This window comes from Streptopelia decaocto (assembly GCF_964273445.1).
Source record: "Streptopelia decaocto genome assembly, chromosome: 1".
Taxonomy (NCBI): Eukaryota; Metazoa; Chordata; class Aves; order Columbiformes; family Columbidae; genus Streptopelia; species Streptopelia decaocto.
Genome location: NC_138663.1, coordinates 201,300,584 through 201,323,260, shown reverse-complemented (window position 1 = coordinate 201,323,260; position 22,677 = coordinate 201,300,584). Strand labels below are relative to the sequence as shown.

At 39.9% G+C, this 22,677-nt stretch overlaps 1 protein-coding gene across 4 annotated transcripts in view; it reads left to right on the top strand.

Annotated features, from left to right (window-relative positions):
• FAT3 (FAT atypical cadherin 3) overlaps nucleotides 1-22,677 on the top strand; it is a gene marked incomplete at its 5' end in the record, with an annotated part of 328,465 nt that overhangs the window by 202,841 nt on the left and 102,947 nt on the right. For 2 of the 4 annotated variants that reach the window (XM_082063482.1, XM_082063480.1), the window contains 3 exons: nucleotides 18,749-19,063; nucleotides 21,509-21,719; nucleotides 22,143-22,211. In XM_082063482.1, coding sequence (XP_081919608.1) covers nucleotides 18,749-19,063; nucleotides 21,509-21,719; nucleotides 22,143-22,211 — 595 coding nt within the window. The remainder of the gene's footprint in view (nucleotides 1-18,748; nucleotides 19,064-21,508; nucleotides 21,720-22,142; nucleotides 22,212-22,677) is intronic. The other 2 variants (XM_082063483.1, XM_082063481.1) reach the window with 1 other exon arrangement.

The window sequence follows — 22,677 nt, the reverse complement described above, 5'->3', positions numbered from 1 at the left end:
TACTGCCCCAAGTATTTTTGTCCACAGGATCACATTCCACCAGACATTGAGTCTGCTAGAAATGGGCAGGGAACAAAAGATTTGATGATTCATGTTTAAAAACCTGTTAGCCATTTAGATGAAAATTTGACCCGATATAAAGGTACTGATGATTTTGCAAGTACTAATTCAGGTTCATATTTTGAAGAGCAGTGGCAAGATCAGAGTTGTGCGAGGCTGGGGCTTTGGTTCACACACTTCTTCCTACCACCGCTGTTGTGTCTCATTAGAAAAATCACATTTCTGATTGCCTAGAGCTTTGCCTTAGCTAAGGAATGATTTGCATATTTCCAGAGTTTGCAGAGGAGGAGGAGATTGTTTTACAGATTTCATAAATCACTGACCTGAACTGCTGGGTCATGAAATGAAGTAATGAAAATCCACAAAGCACAGTGCTGTCGGCTTTTTCATGCTGGCCATCAAATGCCTCTTTTAGGATTTTCTTTGGGGACTTACATCCATCCAGCAGCAGGTCTTGTCTCTAAGCACCTCATCACATGCAAGAATGGAAGGAGATACTCAACATATATAGGCTTCATGTGCTGTCCTTTCAGGCATTTCCCACCTCTTTTAAAGGCATAACAGAGAAAGTGGAATTGTGCCAGGAAGCAAATCCAACCCATGGGCTGCCACCCTGCAAGGACCTGATCATCTCCTGGGAGCCTAGAGGTGTATCAGCATTTCCTTGACCCTCTGGACCTAATTAAAATCTCCCTGGACTTAGCGTCTTGCTGTTGTGAAGTCAAGTAGTACAAAAAAGCAACCTTTCGGTTAACTAGCCCTAAGTTAAGACATATGTGATGACACTATGGAGAGGGGAAAGTCAAGTTCCTTTGCTTACCTTGAGTGGTGCGATTAGTCTGGCTTCAGTAGCAATGATTTTCTTCAACTTATCCCTGATAATCCCCAGGATGAGAGAATTAGACATCCACACCCATGGCTGTGTTTCCCCAGATATATCTGGAAATGGGTGACTGAAGACATGAGAGAAAAGCAATTTCAACACCTGTTTCTTTTTCTCTGTTTGCAGAACTACGAGATGGCAGAGCATTAGATCAATGCAAATGGGATGGAAAAGTATTATTAAAACACCAGACATTATTGTGTGGTTTGCAAATTAGGTCTGCACCCATGTGTTAAGTGCTGTTGAAACAAAGAGGGATATATTAATGGTCTTCCTTCTCGTTTTATAAATCATTCCTCATGCTAAGCTTGTGTAGGCAAATTCTGTGGTTAATCTATACCAAGTTCTTCTTTTCTGTCAGGATTTAGGAGTTTGGTCTAATGTTGCTTTCTCACTGAGGGATTAGCTCCCAGATTAGCTCAGGGTTTACAGCTTTTTTCTTCATTGTATGTTTCTTAAGATCTGTATCTCTCTTTTTTATAAATGGGAGCCCACCTACGAGGCCCAAATTGGTCAGATATACTCTTTCAGGATGTCTCTCTTGCTGGGCTCCATGCTCAGCGAGACAAAGAGTCATTGTGAAGGGCACGCTGCTTTGCTTAAATCTTCACATTTGTTTTATGAATGCACCAATGTTTTAATCTTCTGCAGAAGCAGCAGGAAATCTTTCACATGATTTGAATCTATTTTAGATGTACAGAGCCTTTATGTTATCTGAAGCATGTCTGCTTTAGTGCTATATCATGTTTTCTGTAGCATTCGCAATACCCATCAGCTGCCAAACTGTTAATTTATGCCTGTAAGAGTTGGAGCACACACACATTTTGTGGAGGTCTCAGTTTCCTGCCTTCCTGGCTAAGACCAGGCTAAGTGTTACATTTAAGGCAGAGAAGCATCTTCCTCAGTTAGGAATACTTTGCATCTGTACTAAAATCCTTTCTGGGTATAGAAAATCCTAGTGTGCCTTTTAATTAATCCATCATTTAGAAACATGCCCTTATACAAGTTTTGCATCCATTTGTCCATTCTCCCAGGGTGATTTGTACTCAGCTGTTCAGAAGTCATGCTTGTTATCTCTAAAAAAAAAGTTAATTCTGGGATATTTTCGCAGTGAATTCACTTGCCACCACCATTTATATGCACCAAAGCCAACCACCCTGCAGTTCGCCATGTAGGGATCCCAGCACCAAATCTCCAGTTCCTTTGAACGGAATGGATTTGGGGCTGGTTTGAGGGGCTGGTTTGAGATGTGCCCTTTGATCACAGGCTGTTGCAGTGCCCACAGAGTCCAACTGGAGATGATTCCCAGGACACTCACAGCTTCAGTGGTGCCTTCCACAGGTCATCTTCTGAGCCCCTCAGTTTACAGGCAGCCTCCCCACAAGGATAAAACTGCAACAACTCTTTCCTTTTGCAAGTTGTATTAGATTTTGCTATCATCTTCCCTACAGCTCTCTTTTCTCTTTCATGGTGAAGATCATCCTTATTGTTGAGGTCTACTCTCTTGAATCATATGGTCCATCTAGAGTAACATCATTTGGGTTTGTCAGTGCTTCTTCCTCTGTTTTTTTTTGTCTCTACCTTTTTAATGCTCTTATTATACAGGGTCTCGTAATTTCCAGTATTTCTGATGTACTAAAAACTCTTCATTCCCAGAAAGGCTCCCCACTAGTCCATGCACTTGATGAGAACATCTTCATAGTATACCTTGAATATACAACATTTTCTTTGAGTCTTATCACATGCCTTACAGTCTTCTCACCATAGCCTGTAATGTCTTGCAATATTATGTATTTTCCCTCTTTATCTGTTCTTTCATTTCACCAGATTGCCACCCCGTCCCTCTGCCACATAATCCTTCAACATTCAGCTTGAGCAAAAAGACATACTGGAAAGGGTAGGAAAATGTCATGCAAAAACATGGTAACCTAAAAAAAAATGGTTTATATTTTTGTTTTAAAAATAATTTGTTATGGCAAAAGTGCATCATTGTGTGAAATGTGCTAAAATGAGATTGGAGTATTCAGTGTAATTTGTAACATGACACAAAGTATTTACTAGACAACTAGAGATAAGAAAACCTCTAATCGGGTCGAGAATCAATTTAATAAGCATATTTGACACCTTTTTTCTCTCTAAATTTATTATCGTGGAACATAAAAATCCTAATGGTTTTCTTATCTAACTTCAGCTTGATAATAATCAGAGAACAAACAATTATTTTGCTTTTTATGAAGATATGATTTAAACAGAGAAGTACAAAGGCCCTGAAGCATCAAGTGCTATAAAATCTGCCCTCAAAAGCAGTAATTTTCTTTTCCCAGCCTAACAAATTTCAGTTGTCAGGAAACAGATTAATGTCCTCATTTTGAAATGTAATATTGCTGTTTGCTAATCTCTCATGATACAGAGACACTGAAAATGTTATCATAGCAGTTCTAGAGTACATTTTATGTTTTGGCAAAAAATAATACTTTCTTTGGCAAGGAATATTCTAAATATTCAAAAGCAAGGATTAACATGAATAACTGAGAGCAAAAATGTCAGAATCAAAATAATGGATTATTTTTTCTCACATTCCCTGGGAAAGTAAAAAATACAAATATTAGTAATAGCAGTCTGTCAGTTTATGGCCTCAACTTCTCCGAGGACCAGCATGTTATCTTTAATCCAGATGCCAACAAATAACTTAATACTTTCTGTCACAGCCTCAAATATATTTGTTTTTCTTTGTGAATCTTGTTTCCTTCCACTGTCTTACCAGATAATTTTAAGGTGTTGTATAAATAAAAATGTGCTCTTGACCCTCAAGGCCAAACAGTTCTTTGAAAGACTTGGGAAAAAAATGGAGAATTTAAACACATGTTTTTATGTTGTCACATAAAAAATTACTACAGTCAACAAAAACTCGAAAAATTACTAGAAAGTCATAAGTTTGAGACTACACATTTTAGCAAAGCAGAAATGGTGCATTATTAGGTGATATATCAAAGTGTGCCAGAATGGCATGGCCTCTTTTGCCTGAGAGGGATGCAGAAGGCAATGAGTCAAGTCCGCTCGGTCTCAAGAAAAGACTATCATATATAGCAGAAGGAATGAAAGTATTAACTGACATGTGAAGTACACTTGCATATAGTTCTCATCCTCCTCACCAAAACCGTGTTGTTCAAGTTGACCTGCATATGCTCTCTCTGCAGAGCTTTGGCCATATGTTTGTGAGACTAAATTGAATACTAAAGCCCAGGTTTTGTCTCTTTATTTTTTTCCCCACTGGTGTTTACCAAGTATATGTACAATTAAGGATCTTTCACTGGTTTTGCTGCAAACCACTAGATACTGCTTGAGTGCAGCCTTAACTGTAGCACCTGAGCCAGAGGACGGCATTTTAAAAAGTAAAATAATGTTTGCTTTAAATGCCTTATCTTCAGGCATTTAATCCTCATAATATCCGACTCTCAGTGTGAAAGTATCAACTGAAAGCTGTGGCTTTTTTAATAAAAAGGAGTCTGAAGGGTACAGAAGACGTTGTTGTTCTGCAGCACGGGGAGGGTGCCTGGTGATGGATCACGCTGGTGATGGGACGCCCAACTTCCAGCGAGCTGCTGGCTCCCGAAAGAAACCCCTGCTGCTGCAGCCCGGAGCTCAGCGTGAGCCCGTCATTTATCCTGCTTCTTGACAGAGCAAATTACCCGACTCGGAGCTGTGGGATGTGTTTTCAGTACCTCCTTCAGTTCTTGCAGGGCTAATTTGATGTCCCTTTCCTCTCCTCCACGCTGTAGCATGGACTGAGAGCTACCTCGGGACTTCCTAACTTGAGACCCCCCTGCCCCGTGTTCTCTGGGTGTGCAGTGTGCTCCACTACCTCATGGATGCCTAAACAGTAGTAGCTGAATAAATTACACATTCATGCTCTATTTTCTAAAGGTTACTGAGCACACATTCTCCAGACTTACATAGCAAAACGGGAATTGCATCTTAAACTCCGCTTGATTGACAAACTGCCTTTGCCTCACTGAGCCTGTAAATAAGATTTAGATATTTTTGTCAGATCAGTAATCCTTGGATTAGACTCACTCTTAATACCCCCATTTTTAAAATGGGATGCGCTTTTGGAGAACAAATATATTTATATTTTGTATACAATTTCTCAAAGGAAGCAGCAGCAGCATCTATAGATGGTGCCGGCCAGGGCCCCACATCATGAGTGAGCATCTGTGGTCCTGACCTCAGCATCTAACCACGGGGATTAGGCTATTGGGGCTGACACATCCGATCTCCCCGTGCCAAGGGATCACGCCTCCTGTTCCGATGCTGACAGGATGCACTTGTGCTGTCAAAGAGCTCCCATAAATCAGGAGCTTTCTCATGGCTCTTTCCAGCAAAGTGCCCAGCCCCTTTAACGCCTCCTGGGACAATCTCAAAAGCAAAGCAGCTCCTAAAATGTTTATTTTTCAACCTCTTCTGCTACAAACCATCAAAGCAACTCATTAGAGGCACTCCTGCTTCCCCCTTTTCGCTCCCTTCAACTAGTGAGGGCTAATTGGAGGCCCGTAAAATGAATCTGGGAGAATTCTCCTTCTTCTCCCATGTATCAGTCCTGCGCTACCAAATTGGGCATATTGTCTCATGCAGTGTTTTATTGTCCCCCAGAACCCATTATCGGTGGGGCAATCTCACAAAGGTTAATGGCGTTACCAGGTTGTCTCTCAGACTGACATTCTTACTCATCACTCTAAATCCAGCCGTTTTACTGGTGGCATTGGACATCTCTGCTGAAGTTAATTGGGTGCTGCTTGCTGCTGACTTCAAACCCAACTCTATAAATCCTAACTACTTGTAGCTGATTGTCCCTGCTCTTAACTTTCATTTCACAACTGGGAAAACTACGTGTGGGTTGATATGCCTGGCTTTTCAGCCACACTCTTTGACATTTGCAATCCAATTATCAGTCACCTTGGCCACTCGTTCAGTACAACTGTCCTCCCATTGGTATGCCATGTGTCAACACCTACTCCTATACTGCCCTAATGGGAAAATAAACAGTAAATTATGAGCCTGTATAAATCCATTAAAGAGTTACTGTGACTCCATGAACTGTGGAAGTGAAACTGAAGTGTTTTATGTAGTTGCTGGTATCTCAAGTTGGAATTGCTGCTTTGTATTTTTAGAAAGTCCCAGCTAAATGAAGTCAGGCAAAATAAGTATCTGTTAAGGCCCTTGGTGTCCATACAGTAAAAAAATTAACCTTTAGGGGTTGTGCATGATAAGATATTGATACCACGCTCTTGAATAAATGGTTGTCATCAGTAGAAAGCAGTAAATTTGCAGTAATCATTTCTGATTCAATATTTCCTTTCCTCAGATGTAAAGTATGCTTCCTAAGCTCTTCTTAGATTTCACTGACCCTTTGCACAGCAGTGAATGCCATCCTGTGGCTGCAAAAACCAAATGCATGTTAAAGACTAGTTCTACAGAAGAATCAAAGTGCTAAGAATATTTTAAAAGTTGTGATCTCTTAAAATTCCTGCTGCACTGCAGGAGTAGAATGTCATCTTCTTATTATTCAGACACATGAAGATCCCTTTCCAGGACTCCAGGCACTGTGTAATTAATTAATTATAATAGTATTAATTGCTTAATTAATATTAATACCCTGAACATTTTTAATGCATTCTGAGTGTTACTCAGGGAAATTAACTTTTCAGGCTAGGATTTTTTTTTTTTCGGCAACACATTTGGAATGTTAAAACTTTGGGACAGCTTTGCTCATTGTATCGTTACCCCCAAATGACCCTGTTCCTACATGCACACCTCTGTATTTATGTCAGTAGTACGGTCTTGGCACATCCTGGAAATTATTCATATACATCATTGTTCACAGGATCACTGGCTATATGTGTAACAGATTGAACCAACAGGGAAAAAAATCATGTTAAAAAAATCATTGCATATGAAATTGCTGTTTCTTTAAAGCAAACAGAAAATCCCTCATTTGCCTGGGTGTTAAAGGAAGATTCTTCCCAGTCGGTTATAAAGCATACAGTGATGGTGGTGCTGTGGTGGTGCACATCTCTGCCATTTAGTCGAAGGTTTACAGTGCAGCTGGAGCCCAAAAGCTTGCATGAGAAATAAAAACTACTGAAATGAAGTTGTTGAGCTCTAGGTGCAACCCCATTCTCACCAAAGTCAATCCCCACTGATTTCCAAACTGGAGGATTTCACAGGTCCTTCTCCACCAAGAAGGTACCTGTGATTATTTAGCTGCTCAGACACCATGAGCTGGGTTCAGCAGGAACGCTTGTCTTTAGGCTTCCCCTCTATGTTTCCAGCCATGCAGCATGTGCGTACCCCACCGACTGTGGAGTGGTTGGGGATGCTGAGGCTATTCAGTTGCTTGTGGACATTTGTAGGGGTTCAACAACCTACATGAAAAACAGCGCTACAGTGAACTGGTCCCTAAACACGTGCTTAGCTGTGTCTGTCTTGTTTAGTGAAGAAAAAACAAGGTTTTTACTATGTCTGATGGAACATGGAGTCCTAATGCACCCAGTAGAGAAGGGGCTGGTGGCTCTCACCCTTTACCACCAGAACAGTTATCTGAATTTCAGTTTCATATATTTTGCACTGGATGTAAGACCCAAGCCCATTTTTCAGGCTGAGTTTTCAAAGCTGGAAAATGAATTTGGAGACAGTAAAAAAGTGCTCCTACAATATGAGTTTTTCTTCAAAATTAGAATGTGCATTTTTTTTTTCTCTGTCAGTAATACCATGCTGATTCTCAACCAGCTTGTAAAATTGACCCCATGTCAATGTTAGCTGGATGTTGGGTATTTTCAGGACACTTTGAATCAAAGACAGGTAGAAATCGAGATAATAAGGCTTGTCTGTGTTGCCTATTAGATTAAACGGTGATTAAACACAGCCCAATTAATGCTTATTATATGTCTAAAATTAATTTGTCACAGAAAGTTGTGAAGTAGGCACAAAGGAGTCAAGTAGAATTTTTTATTGCTAAAATCAAAGCAATTATTGATGTGATTTCCTTGGCCTGAAAGAAACAGAATGATATTGTCATTGAAAAAACCTGCCTTGGGAAGAGCCCCAACAGCCATGCTCCTTATTCATGGTTATCTATCTCCTTTACCTTATTTTTCATACTGATTTTCTGAGCATTTTTATACTACTTTGTACAATATTTTAGGATGTAGTCCTCATCTGACTCCAAAAATTACTTTAATCAAACATGAGTAATTGCTATCATATTGTCCTCTAAGTTGATTAAAATTTTACTTTGTACCTCATTGCTAACCATAGAAACTTCCAACAAATAACCTGAATATCACACACAAAAAGAAAATCACATCTTCATTTTTTCCATTTAGATTAATGAAAATGGTCACAGCAATCTCCCTGAGAGAATGTTCACTAAAGGCAGATCAATTTCTGAGGCTGAAAATGCACATTTTTGCTTTTGCAAATTTAGAATACTTCTACAAGATCAAAAATATGGAACAGCCCGTACCCCTTAAAGGTCTGATTTTATATACTTTCTGCCTGGCTAAGAAATCAATTTTTTAGTAATCAGGTTTTTAACTGGTAAGCTTTATTTTGAACATAAAACTCTAGAAGCTTCATTTTTTACCCTGAAAAAAACCAAATTGCATTTAAATGTCAGAGGCTACTCGTCAGGCTATCAGCTATGAAACTGTCTTTAAAACGTTTTACATGTATGTGTGGATGGAGAAGAAGAAGAAGAAGAAGAAGAAGAGGAAGAAGAAGAAGAGGAAGAAGAAGAGGAAGAAGATGAAGAAGAAGAGGAATAAGATGAAGAAGAGGAAGAAGAAGAAGATGAAGAAGAGGAAGAAGAAGAAGAAGAAGAAGAAGAAGAAGAAGAAGAAGAAGAAGAAGAAGATGATGAAGAAGCAGAAGAAGAGGAAGAAGAAGATGATAATTGGGAAAAAATATAAAATAAGTGATACTCAATGCAGTTCCTCACAAACTGTGTCTGCACTGAGCAGCCAGTCCCAGGAAGAGAGAGCACCCTGGTCCCGAACAGCCGATCCCAGGGAGAGAGAGCAAAAAAAGCCGAAAAGGTAGCAAGGCCCAGAGGCCAACTGCAAAATGGCAGGATGGCAAAAGGCTGAACTAAAGGAACTCCTGAATGGAACTCAACTGAAATGGAGCAGAACCGGAATGGGTCCCTTTAGCCAGAAAACCAGACTCCTGTTAAATATGAAGCATGATGCTAATGGCATGGAATATTGTCATTGATCAGCCGGGATACCAGCCAAAGTCGGTCCCATCTATGCTCCCCTTTCTAGCTGCTTCAAACCTTCATATAGAAAGCCCAGAAAGACCCTGATCTCCCAGGAAAGAGCAAAGATACCAGTAAGTTCTTACATTCTCTTCATTCCAACTCAAAACCACAGTTACTTGAAGAAAAACATTAATTCTGTTCCGGGGTGCTATCTTATTATTCTTAAAAATCCAAACAATGACTGTGCTAGCTATGAAAAAGAAGAGTTTGTAGCTGGATGAAGAAAATTAACTCCATTTCAGTTAAACCAGCAGTCACCAAAATTGTAGTTACACAATGTGTTTTCCTTCAGTAGCCAAAACGTCTTAAGCAGTGTCCCCCACCCTGACCTGGGGACCTGGCGTGCCTCTCCTTGTTTTGCTCTCTCACCACCATCACTCGTTAACCATCTGCCTTTTGGGGGGATTTTGTTTTCTGGAGGCAGTTTGTTTTAAACCGTGATTATTTCAGTCGCCCTGTTCGTAGCACAGATGCACAGACAGTTTATTGACGGGTGAAGGTGGCTGCAAACTGATGACAGGGGAAGAACAAATGGCTGGAGGAGGAGCTGGAGATGGGACTGAATGCATCTTAATCTGCCTTTCTGCCACAGACAAGGTGGTGTCATCCTCCATTAGCACAACCAAGTGCTGCTTGCTGGAGTAATTAAAAAAAGAAAAAAAAAGTGTAAAAAAAAGTGTTATCTTTCTTTTGAAAATCCTTGGTTCTGCTTTATATAGCAGCGTAGAATTTGGAATCAGTCCATCTATAAAGTAAATAACTTCAGGGAATCACAGTACATATCTTTCATCTCATTGGTGACCAAATAAATGAATTACCTCCTAAATAATTACAATATTGTTTCAAGACTGACCGCCACAGAGTCTCACCTAAGTGTGTTTCGTCCACCATCAGAAGGGACTGGCTGGCAGCAGGATGAAAATTGTTTAGAAGTAAGTTTTCATATTCTAGTTTAGGAGATAAGACAATAATTCATTTGAAGACTGAAAGTTTTAGATTAAATGATTACTGTGTTGTAACAGAAACGGCATGCCACAATATTTCTAAGGGCACGCCGAGCAAGCTCCTCCATACTGTGTATTTTGTTAGAGTAAGCGTGTCCCATGTTAGCGGGAGGCAGTGCCGCTGACTTACTGCCAAACAGACGCTGTTGCCACACACACAGGACATCACCGCACCACACTGGAGAGTTTCTGCTGGAAGACTTGCTGTACCTTGATTTCCCATCAGTTTGAATATCTGGGGACCTGTACTACAAACTGATACAGCTGCACACCCAAGCAATATTGTAAAGTATATACGGTTTTGCTGCTTGATTAATTAACTCCACAGTGACTAGTACTATAGCTTGATTAAATTTTGGCAATGTATCAGCATGTATTTTTGAGCACAGAATTTCTGCTGGTAGTTAAAACATAAATTATTGATATTAGGAAAAGATCTTGGAAGCGTGGATGAAATCTTGTGTCTTTATTAACAGCCAGAATGTTTTTCTCACATGATTACACTTATTGACTGGTCTAGTGTGAAAAAGGAAAGACTGGGGACATGTAACTATCACCTTTGTAATTTTGAGGAAACTTTGAAGGAGGTGTTTGGCTCCTGCTTACAGTGAAGATAAGAATCAAGTGACTTTTCTGGACAGAAAATTAAGGGTAATTGAATATTTGAGAAAAAGCCAGTGCAGTGAGCTTAGAAGTTGATGCATGCCACTTTTGAAGCACAAAAACTGAGAGCTACTGTATGTCCTGAGTGCTGAGATTTTGAAGAAGGGCATCATCTGTAGAAGTAGATCTGGTAGAGGGGAACTTACCAATATTTGATCACAGGTGTTTCTTATCACAAGAAAAGCAAAACCCACAAATGGCTGAAGTAGGTATTCAGGTGTGAATGGAATTACAATTGACACAGAGATTACTACTAACATTAAACTGCATAAATACCTTCATTTGCAAGCTTTATGTTATTTAAAGCTCCTTGAAGTGAAATATTCTCAGATTTGTCTACTCACACAAAATTCTCTGATTATAATCTTCACTACCAGCAGGAGCTAAACACCTTCTTCAAAGTTTATTGTGAAGATCAATAAACAACTTTTATCTTCTTTCTCTTTTAGAGTCTATGAAGGTAGTTACACTTCTGTTTAGTAATATCTTGTTCCTAAAGAGGTTCCATATGCCTACAAGAATTATTTTTAAGCAATTGCAAATTGGTCTTTATCTTGTTCGTGAGATGTCAGTCTGAAGATGCGTAAACATCCTTGGGTCCAGATACTATCATAGGACTATTTGGAGTGTATTCTTCTGCTTTAAAATTTTTCTTCATTATATGCTGGGGTAGTGAGATTCATTATTGCAGCCTCATGAACAAAGAGAGGAAGTTCTTGATGTACTCAAAAGACCTTTACAGTTGTTATTCGGAGTCTGAGGTTGGTGTTGCTACTACGACCATCTCAAATTTTCCAGTCTTCTAGTTAGAAACTTTGCAAACTGCTCGATATGGAATATGATACATGCAGTTTCAAGCACCATTTCTGATGTGGTGTTATCATCTAGAAGGTCAGGAAAAGTCCTAGCTGAGCAATGGTTTTTCTTACCAGATGATTTCTGCTGAATCGTAAGTGATTATACGCTACTGTTAGGCAGTAGAGCTTAAGTTTTTCTGGTTTTAAGTAGGATGCACATTTGGACTTCTGGAAAGTGATCAGCTTAGAGTCACTTCTGGGCAAAGTTTTATCTACAGTTTGTCAAAAAACAAAATTATATCTATATTAAATTCCTGAGGACTATAGTTTTCTTTTTATTTAGTGAAAAGAAGAGGAAGATACTTCCTGAGATTGCCTTACGGAGCTTACTTTAACACTGCTCTGTGTTGCTGGGAATTTAATGGAGTAATGCATGGTTCTGCACTTACCTTAGCATGTACTGACTGAAGAACACTGTAAATACAGCCTCATGCACAAAGGTTGCCAGGATCTCCAAACTGCAATGAACTTTAAAAGCAGTGCCCATAGAAAATTACTGGTTTTCTTTTAAAGAATCACTGTCAAGAGCTGTGCAGATCCTTCCTTGCGTTGCTACTAAAGCTAAAATACAAGTCTGTTACAACTTCTAAAAGCTCATAGAAAAAGTGTGACACTGAATAAATGCAGCAGTAGTAGTAGTAATACTAGTAGTACTCGTTGTTGTCATCATTGTAGTAGTAGTAGTCATGCATTCTGATATTTTGTTTGCCAGGTCATTTGGTTACTATCTACTGGGCTCAGTACTGTGATTCTCACAAAAGTTAAGATTTGAAGCCTCTAAAACTTTCTTCAGTATGCTCTTCAAATATTTAAGTTTACAGATGCTTCAGGGAGTATTTAACCCCAACCAAAAAAGCCTGCCTTCCTTCCTGTCTTTTGGCAAGACTGCGTTGAAATTACCTGATGTCATTGTTAATTCTCAAATGGTATAACAGACCATTATGCATAATTTTCTAGCTTGAATGTGGCTGGAAGCCATGGACGTCTCTAATCAGCCATCTTAAGTGTTTGTGTCAGTAATAACCTCTATTCAAAATGTACTCTAAATTATTTATTTCTCATAGCTGGCCAGAGTGAATGGTTTTTTGTTTGGTTTTTTGTTTGTTTGTTTGTTTTTATTGAAAACTATAGTTTCCAGATTAGCACATTGTAAGGGATATAAGGAAAGAAGGATCATATTGGTATGATTGGCATTATTTCCTTCAAGAAGTGTTTAAGTAACTTACCTTTTGGGACAGCACTACATTCTGTAAGGAAAAGTGAAATAAACAGTTTCCCACTTCTTTTCCGCAGTTGCCAAATAAAGGATTAGAAAGCTATGGCTAACTCAATATTACTGTTGAACTAAGAAAACCCCAAAACTTATTTACCTTTTTTTTCCTCTCCTATTCTATATGTCTTTGAGCTACGCTGCCTCTATTTGTAGCAATGATCCGACATGTAGCTCAGTAATATCATGCATTTTAAAAAGAAATATTTTCTTGTAAGAATTTATCCGCGAATTTAGTCTCTCTCTGAAGTAGGCAGAGATAGTAATTCAGTGTATTTGACTTTAAAGTTTCATTCATCTCTCAATGAGCTCTCCTTTATAATCTTTTATTTCTCTTACTTGGGCTGAATTCCAGAGTATCTTACAATAGGTATTGCAGCTCGTTTGTGCATTGGCAGAAGAAACAAACCCATTAGTCACTAACAGCAGGGATATGCCTCAGCTCTCAAGCTCCCTTTGATCATTTTTCTGTCTCCAGTAACTGAACCAGATTCTCTTTTTCTAAAGTTTTCTGAAGCAAAATTGGCATTTCTGGTTGGGGGAAGGGGGAGACTTTAACCTGAAAACCTCATTATGCGCACTCCTCAGATGAGACGCAGGCATCTCAGCTCGCGCTTTTTGCATTAAGCAGTTATCACACGAACAAAAATAAACAAGCAAATATGACATCTTCAGCGTTTTGCAATGCTAATGACAGTAATGTGGCAGTTCCTCTAACTTTAAAATTGGGTAGGCTGAGTATTTCCTTCTGCCAAGGAATGATGTGGGAAGAAGATTCTTGTTCTCTTGAGGCTTGATAACAGATTAAAAACCTGCTGATTGTCTTGCTATACTTGTTGAAGCAAGATCCCTGCTAGCTACTCTCGCCAGCTGAGTTAATAATTGTCTTGGAAGTCACAAGCTTTTGTTAATGAGACTCAATATTGTACTTTTAATTCAGGAGGGTGGTCCTCACAGTTGCAGTCGTATTCTGAAGAAGTTCAAGAGCTAAACCTTCTTCAGTTGAGTGTCACAGTCCAATTCATAAGAGTGACCATCTCAAGGCAAAACTATTTTTGTCATCAGCACTGGGGTCTTCTAGACTGACGCTGTGTTTTAGCCAAAGCTTTCACAGTAGGTGTCTCCTCCATGCCTTCTCAACGGTCCTAAAATGAAATTTTCATATCTAACATTCCAGCTGTTGTATGTTAACAGTTCGTGTTAACCTTGGTTTTGACTGGGAAGGTCTACTGCTATGGGACTTGCTTTGTAATTGATCTGTGAACTTGAACATAAACATGAACACGAAAGATTATCTCTCAGTCCTGTAGGAAAGGTGGTGGTAATGTCTGTAGACCAAACCTACTGAAGTAAATCCTGCAGCAGAAATGAAAATTGCCTTACTTGGATTTTGAAAGTTCTATTGTACTGAATGTCATATACTGCAGGAGGAGATACTTTTGTGTGTTTTTCTCCAAAAATACATGTCTGGTCAAAGTAGAGGGAAATTCAGGAGGTCTGGTCTGTCCAGCTGAAGGAAGCATTGTAAAGGATATGTGAATATTGTTACTCTAGTGAAGAAATTTCCAGGTAACCAATACCTATATGTGTATTAGCTTACATGGTTCGGTAAAGTCATAAACATTAAAGCCAATGGGTAAATGTAGTTTCCTGAGAGAAAGTGTTTGTTTTATGAAGAAAACTGTAGTGGAGCTGTCTGCAAGTGACAGCTGTGATGCTCAAGTTTTCACCACAAAAGTGGTTACATGAAGTTTGTATTAATATTGCTGTCTGCTGCCATGAGACCCCATTAAACGTGCCATCACATTCCTCTTAAGATATTCGACGGCTGGTGAATGGACCAGCCCTTTGTATGGTTGGTCAGAGAATTAAAATTCAGCAGCTTTCATGGCCATATCCAAGCTTTGGGAGGTTGTATCCTGTGTTTAGGCTGTGTTGACACAGCATGAGCAGCAATATCTAACCAGAAGGGCAGAGGGGACAGTAGCTGGCTGGCCCATCTCAGGGTGCACATGGGCGTGCAGCAGCATCTCTGCACACACTGACATCTGAATACCAAACTCAGCACAGGGACTGGAGGTGTTCAGCATTTACAAAGGCACACGCTGACCAAGCAGCCATTCCTTATCTCCTCTGGGAAAGCTTTAACACTGGTCCTCACTATTTCCCCATCTTGATTACTGTGAGATTCACCTCTTGTTGGGTTTCTGATGCCAGATCTAGACAAGCATATATTGAGACTGTCTTCTTTGTCACTCATCTATATCACCTTTCTTCTCTACTTTTTTCTCTTTTGTTTGTTTGCCATGACATCTGCAGGTTTCTAAACAAAAGGACCTCACTGGTCCTGAATGACATCTTCTCTCCTGGCAAGCTCTCCTGTGCCTTGCACATCTGCCTTTCGCATTTCCAGAGATACCAGCTGTGGGTTAGCATTTGTATCTTTGTCTTAAAAATATCCCAACCTCCCTCCCTGGTTACTTTTCACTGTAATTTCCAGCTGTTTAAGGATTTTGCTGAGAACTATGGTAATGTTTGAATCAAAATTGCCTTGGTTAGAGGGGCCCCTGAGGGCTGGTGTGATACAGTGTCCTGATGGAAACGGTATTTGCAGAGCAGTGTGCTGAACGACCTCTCCGCCCCTCCCCAGTTTTGTCTGGGAACAATTTTGAACTGGCAGCAATTTGTTATTTTGTTTTAACGTGTTGTCATGTGCTTTGGTTTGCTTTGGTTTATTTTTTTTCTGTAGGGGCAGAGGAAATTTCTGCAGCTCTTTGACCGTGTTTGTAGCTGGAAGCTGTAAAGCCCAGGCCGGGGTCAGGCTGATGGAGCAGAAAAGAGGGGTCAGCTAGTGTGCGGATTTACAGTTAGGGAAACAATCAAATTGCCGGTGTGAGGGTGGCTTAATTAATTAATTTGCATGCCTGCAAAGAGAGGGCTTTAACTCACACCGCAGCTCCCGTGTCTGGCACTCAGAGCTTTTCGCGTGGAGCTGGAGCCTGTCATTGTGAAAAGTTTCCAGTGTCACCCAGAGAAAAAGGCTTCGCTGGGACGTAACATTTTCCTCTCCAGGGATGTAAAGTTTTAGACAGAGTAGAAGTGATTAACTGCAGGCCTTCTATGTTAATTTCTGTTTATCAGCTGGCATTACATGTTAAAGCCATAACTATTTTTAATTAGCCGTCAGCAAATATTTTCAGTGCAACTTTTATGTTATTGAAGGGATTTCCCACAATGTTTGGCTTACGAAAAACAAATACACGCAGGTATTTACTACCACAACACCATGTTAGTCAGGATGTCAGCAGTAGCCTAACAAACTGTGAGACTGTGCATTGGTAAGACAGGACAACTTCACTTATTGAGCAGTCTCTTGGCTTAAGTAAGTTTTTCATCACAGTTGCTTGCCTGTTTATACCACTGTGGTTTTCAGAGGTATTTTAACTGTTGTTATTTGTAAACTTCTTTTCATCCCTCCTGTTTTTCTGTAGGTCACTGCTAGAAGTTTGAGAAAAATATACTTTTTTTAAAAAAGTTCAGTCGTGTCGTATTCAGAAAACGAGTATTTTCAATGCAACTAGTATTTTCAATGCATTAAGATCATTACCACACAACATAAAAGGCATTTTGCTGGTATTTTAGACCCGCATTTGTTTCTGTGCACTACAGCCTGTACTGTCTGGCATCACTGATTATTTTATCTGTAGAGTCAGCAGAAATCCCAAAAAAGGATTTTCTTTGTAAACCTGAGCTCTTGCCTAAAGCCTGGCTAGTTGCACCGGAGCAGAACAGAAATAGAGGGGATTAGCTTTTAAGTGGGGCAAAAGTTATTTATTGCTGAAAGTCTGTAATAGGAGAATTGGCAGAATTGGCTTTTTGTTTGCTGCACAAGCTCTGAAGTTGTCCTGGAGCGGCGGAGTGGAGAGGCTGAGGTGCTCGGTGGTGTTACCCGCACTGGGTGGAAAGGCAGATTTGCAGCCATGTGTGCAGCCTTTTGGCGTTACAAATGCTATTTTGGAGAGTGTAGCGTTTGGGAACTGGATGGCTGAGTACACCGGTAATGAGCTGCGGGTCCGCTCCCCGCACCCCCTCGCTGGTGACGGGCAGATGGTGCGTTGGTGGCTCTGCGGGGTGGGGATGGGCCCCGTCCGGCTCTCAGCAGCCGTCCCCATCACGAGGCGGCGATCCCAACAAGTGCTAATTGCCAACCCTGGTGACAGTCTTGCGAGAGAGAGGCCTGAGGCTGATATGTATTATGGGCTGATTTGAAGGGTTTTACATCGCCACGATAGGTTGCCATACCATTTATTTTTCTGTGAATAAGAAGTTTCAGCCCCTAAGGTTGTCAGTCTTCTCTCTTCTACTGTATCAGTTTTTAAAAGTGTAGTTAAGTACAGGAAATTTAAAAGGTCATTTACTTTACTTACAGAAAACAAGGTATTTCTGCTGGTCACAGTACTAAATAAGGGTTACCCAAGTTTAGACTTCTGTCTCAAAGAGGGGACAATGGCAAGGGACATTGTTCCCAGAAAATGTTGCTTTGCCAGAGGATTGGACATCAGGATTATATGATTTATAAGGGGCAGGAAAAATGTAAAGGGGAAAAAAATGTAAGGGGAAGGAAAAATAAATATTGAAGGAAAAATAAAGCATCAAGGAGTTAACCAGCAAAGCAATGGGTGTGCAGTGATCACACAGTGCAAGCAGGGAAGAGTATGTGAAATCTTGGCTCACCATCATCAAAAATTGGTACTGTGGCACTTGGCATGTTAGCATATGTAGCTGAAAGTGAAATTTGAACTTCTTTCATGCAAACAGAAATAACTTTCTGCCTTATTTCTTTCTCTTTATAAATGCAATCGAAATATTGAGGGAGAAGTTTGAAACATATTGATTGCGTTTTGAAGGCATATTATTAAATCTCTTGAGTGCTTGTTGATCTTGGATCGTTTCATTTTCACAGTGTTTCAGACTGAAAATTATTAGTAATTCTGTTTAAGCTGCACCTAAATTACTAATTAACTTTTGTCTCAAAGATTTTATTTCTTCCATGCTTCTGCCGGCACAGTGTGCTCTTTACACAATGCAACAGAAATTTTTTGTTACCTGTCTCTCTGTTCTCCTTACAATCATATAAAGCAGTTTTGGAATTAATGAGCTGTCAAATCTCAAGTAATGAATGAAAAGAACTGACAGAAATTCTTTTGTTGTTTAAGAAATTGAAAATAATTAATAGGAAAAAAAGTGACAGAGATTCCTTTAGGATTTAAGAAGATATGCATCTTTCAAATTCATTGAGTGACTGAAGAAACTTTAAAATACGTTTGAAAAAAAGCAGGGATCCTGCTTAATGGGTTAATTCCAGTTCTCTCGTCCGAGATAAACTTGCAGAATTTGAGATAAAATGATGTTATGTTTTGAGAAATGAATTCCTAGTCCACAGGTTCCCTGTTCCAGGTTCATCTCAAAAGTAAAAATATCTTTGTGATTTCTTTATTTACAATCGTGGGCGTATTGGAGTTAAATACCGAGCACATTTATAGTGAGCATGTCTTGTGTATAGGGAAGACCATGTAAACTGCATGGTAGGTTTGGGGAGGCAGAGATGTTTACTTATGCTTTATATTTTTTTCCAATTTATGAAATCCCACTGTACCTATTCAAAATAATGCCTGTACTGCTGTTATTTTTCAGGTAACTGTCTCCGATGGGGGCACATCTCCCAAGCAGTCCTCTGTTTGGGTGGTGGTCCAGGTTCTGGATGAGAACGATAACAAACCTCAGTTTCCAGAGAAAGTCTATCAGATCAAGCTGCCCGAGAGGGACCGTAAGAAAAGAGGGGAGCCCATCTACAGAGCTTTTGCTTTTGACAAAGACGAAGGCCCTAATGCAGAAATCTCATATAGCATTGTGGATGGAAACGATGATGGGAAATTTTTTATTGATCCCAAAACAGGGATGGTTTCCTCCAGAAAGCAGTTCACTGCGGGCAGTTACGACATCTTAACAGTAAGTGCTGTTCCCTAACATATGAAGCCATGATTTTACTGACTTTGTTGTAGAAATAAGCCTGCTTGTATAAAGAGTGATATATGTCTGTGTTTAATGTATGACCTATATGTAAGATCTGACTGTATTAAGAAATCTAGTATTTACATACAACCAGTGGAAAATAATTAGTCTGAGTGTTTATGCTATTGCATGTAGTGAACTATTCTCAGACTGTTCAGTCAACTTGCAAATTGTTGGCGCAAATCGTTCCCTTGAGTACACAGGAATGAATTGTTGGTCCAGATCATTCCCTTAAATACACAGAAATGAAGACCAAGGGCCTTTCTACTCACAAAGTTGTATCACGTTGAACTGGGCTGATACCGCTATGAATGGTTATTCACCTTTTGTGTGGACACAGCTGCTTGCCCTCCTGGACAGGTCCTTATACTGTCCAAGTTCCGTGGCATCAGAGAGGTGGAGTCTTGTGTAGAGGGTGTGGTAGTACCCTTGTTATTACTTTAAAGAGTATAAGTATGGCAGCAATTTCAGTTAAAAGAAATCTCAAAAATACTTCAAAAATAAAAAGTCAAAATACTTATGCCAGAACTCAAACCATATAGAATCACAGAATCATTTCGATTGGAAAATAACTTTAAGGTCGCCTAGTCCAACTGTTAACTTAAAAGAAAGAATACAACATAGTGGTGTTGATGTAAAGCAATGTAAGACTCGAATGTGCACTCTTCATCTACAGCAATGAGCCAACTATTTGTAGTTTGGAATTGAAAAAATTGTCAGTTTTCCACAGTCTGGCCTGTGGTAAAGGAAGCGATGTCACTTACAGTAACGGGTCTCTGTTGGGATACCTTCATAGGGTTGGAAACTTTGACAGGAAAATGAATAAATATCAAAATATTGAGAAATACCTATCAATCAGACTAGGTATAATTAGAGTAGACCACCATTTGGGTCGGTGAGTGCTTTTCCCTGTGCAGAGCTAGAACTCACGTCCGGGATCTGGCCCTTATTATAATGCAACAGCTGAAGATTTTCTACCTTGAAACTGCTCATCACACCCTCAGCATCTTTTCACTAAGGGCTTGCCCACCTTGAACACAGCAGGGTGGTGAGTGTTAGCACCAAACCCACTTAACACATTTCCAGAGAAAAATACAGGGTATGGTATTTCAGGAAGATAATTCCCATTTTTAACAGGCATAGTAACAGCACATTTGCACCAGTGGTCCTCTATAGCCAGAAACACTTCTTTCAGTTTTAGAAGAATCACAGAATCACACAGAATCACAGAATCGACTGGGTTGGAAGAGACCTCAGAGATCATCGAGTCCAACCCTTGGTCCAACTCTAGTCCGTCTAGATCATGGCACTAAGTGCCATGTCCAATCTCAGTTTAAAAACCTCCAGGGACGGTGAGTCCAGCACCTCCCTGGGCAGCCATTCCAATGCCTGACCACTCTCTCTGGAAACAATTTCTTTCTAATATCCAGCCTAAATTTCCCCTGGCAGAGCTGAAGCCCATGCCCCCTTGTCCTATTGCTGACTGCCTGGGAGAAGAGACCAATCCCCACCTGGCTAGAACTTCCCTTCAGGTAGTTACAGAGAGTGATGAGGTCACCTCTAAGCCTCCTCTTCTCCTCCCCTGTGATTGACATCGATGTTATACATCAAAGCACCTGTTTTGTAACCTGCATTCTCCCTTTGCCTAACTTCAGTGTTTGTTGCTGCTCACTTGTGTTTGCTGTGCTAAAACCATAAAGCATTCCAGGCAAATATCAAGTCTATCCATCCCACTACAGGACATTATAATAAAAAGAATTAGCACCAAGCTGGGCAATCTTAATGAACATGACAGAGAGAAGAACGCAAGGAAAATAAATATGGATAAAATTTAAATTATATTTGTTTAGGAGAATGGGGGAAATGATCTGAAACTTATTTAACTCAGTTAAAGATCCTGAAGAAGGGAATATAAGGAATACCAGTCTCAGCTGCAATACAGATGCCATTTAAAAGCAATCAAACATGGTCTGGGTGAGCATATTTCTCAAGTGCATGATGTCCCATGGGGTCATCACAAAGCTCCGAGATTTGCCGCAGGAGGGAGCTGGAAGGAAGATGGAACAGGAGAGGGAAGCTGGTTCTGGAGACGAGGATCTGTGTGGGGAGCGCTTGAATTGCATCTCCAGGAGGACTCCCATCAGCATTTGTCAAACAAAACATTTCAGTTTGAAATCAGTCTTTTCAGTAAAAGTTTAATGGAAAAAAAAAAAAAACAAACCACAAACAGGTAACAAATCAATGTTTATCTCCCTCTCTTTTCATGGGATTTTACACAGAGGATTAAAAAGGCCATTTTCCAAGCAGTCATGTGGTAGAATTAGCTCTGAACTGCCAAGCTGAGATGCTCACTCCGAGTCCTGTTTTCTTTGTACCTGCCAGATAAAAGCAGTGGACAACGGCCGGCCCCAAAAATCTTCAACCGCGCGCCTCCATATTGAGTGGATAAAAAAGCCGGCGCCCTCGCCCGTGCCTCTGACTTTTGATGAACCCTTTTACAACTTCACCATCATGGAAAGCGATAAAGTGACAGAAATCGTTGGGGTGGTCTCTGTGCAGCCATCTAACATTCCTCTCTGGTTTGATATTGTTGGTAAGTTGGGAGCCAGTGGTGTGATGAGGAGGCTTCAGAAGCAAAGCGTATGGATGTGTGGTTTTTGAGAGCAAGAAAACTAACCGTGAACCGTCCCCCCCGAAACTGAACTTTCGTAATGCTGAAATGAAAATGCTATTTTAATGTAGCGATAACAATAATAATAATATTCCTGCTTTTGTTATGACTCCTTAGCTAAGCTGAAAAAAAGCGCTGTATGGCTGAATTGTTTTTTTTCACACTATGTTATTTACTGCAATCTTAATGTTGTCTGTCATTTAAATTCTATTGTCATACTTTGCTAATCTCATTTCTAAATGTATTTATGGTACTTAGACTTGCTGTCCCTCATTTCTCTCTTTCTTCACCTTTTTTTCTGCATTCTGTTCTTTTTTTTTCTGCTTCCGACTGCCCTGCTTCAAGGTGGCAAGCATGCTCGAGAGATGTTCTATATTCTACAGACAGCTTGTGGGCAGAACTGTTCAACAGAAGGTACCCTTAGTGCAAACACATTTGCTAAAATACAACTATCCAGGCTGCCTTTTATTTTTGCAAGTTCTTTGAGACAATTTGTATTACATCTTTCATAAGTGCCTGTGACAGGATGCGATGCGACACATGGATGTGCTGCGTTTCTTTCTATGACAGCTTTTACTGTATTTGTGTCCAATTATTATCATTTTATTCACGGATTTTCCGCAGTTTATCACAAATAATTAATTCAAACTTTTCACAGTCCAGTGCCATCCATTTAACTGTGAAACAGAATGGGATGCATCAACATATGGGTTGCAAATGGAGCCACCAAAAGTTTGTCTTGAATGCAAGCTGAAAAAGAGAAATGTGTTTGGATGTGAGATTTCAACCACTAAAATTGCCTTACATAAAACTGGTTATAAAAATAAGGAAGGAAAGATATCCTTAGCAAAGAGGAGGAGAAGCCATAGAATAATTGTCT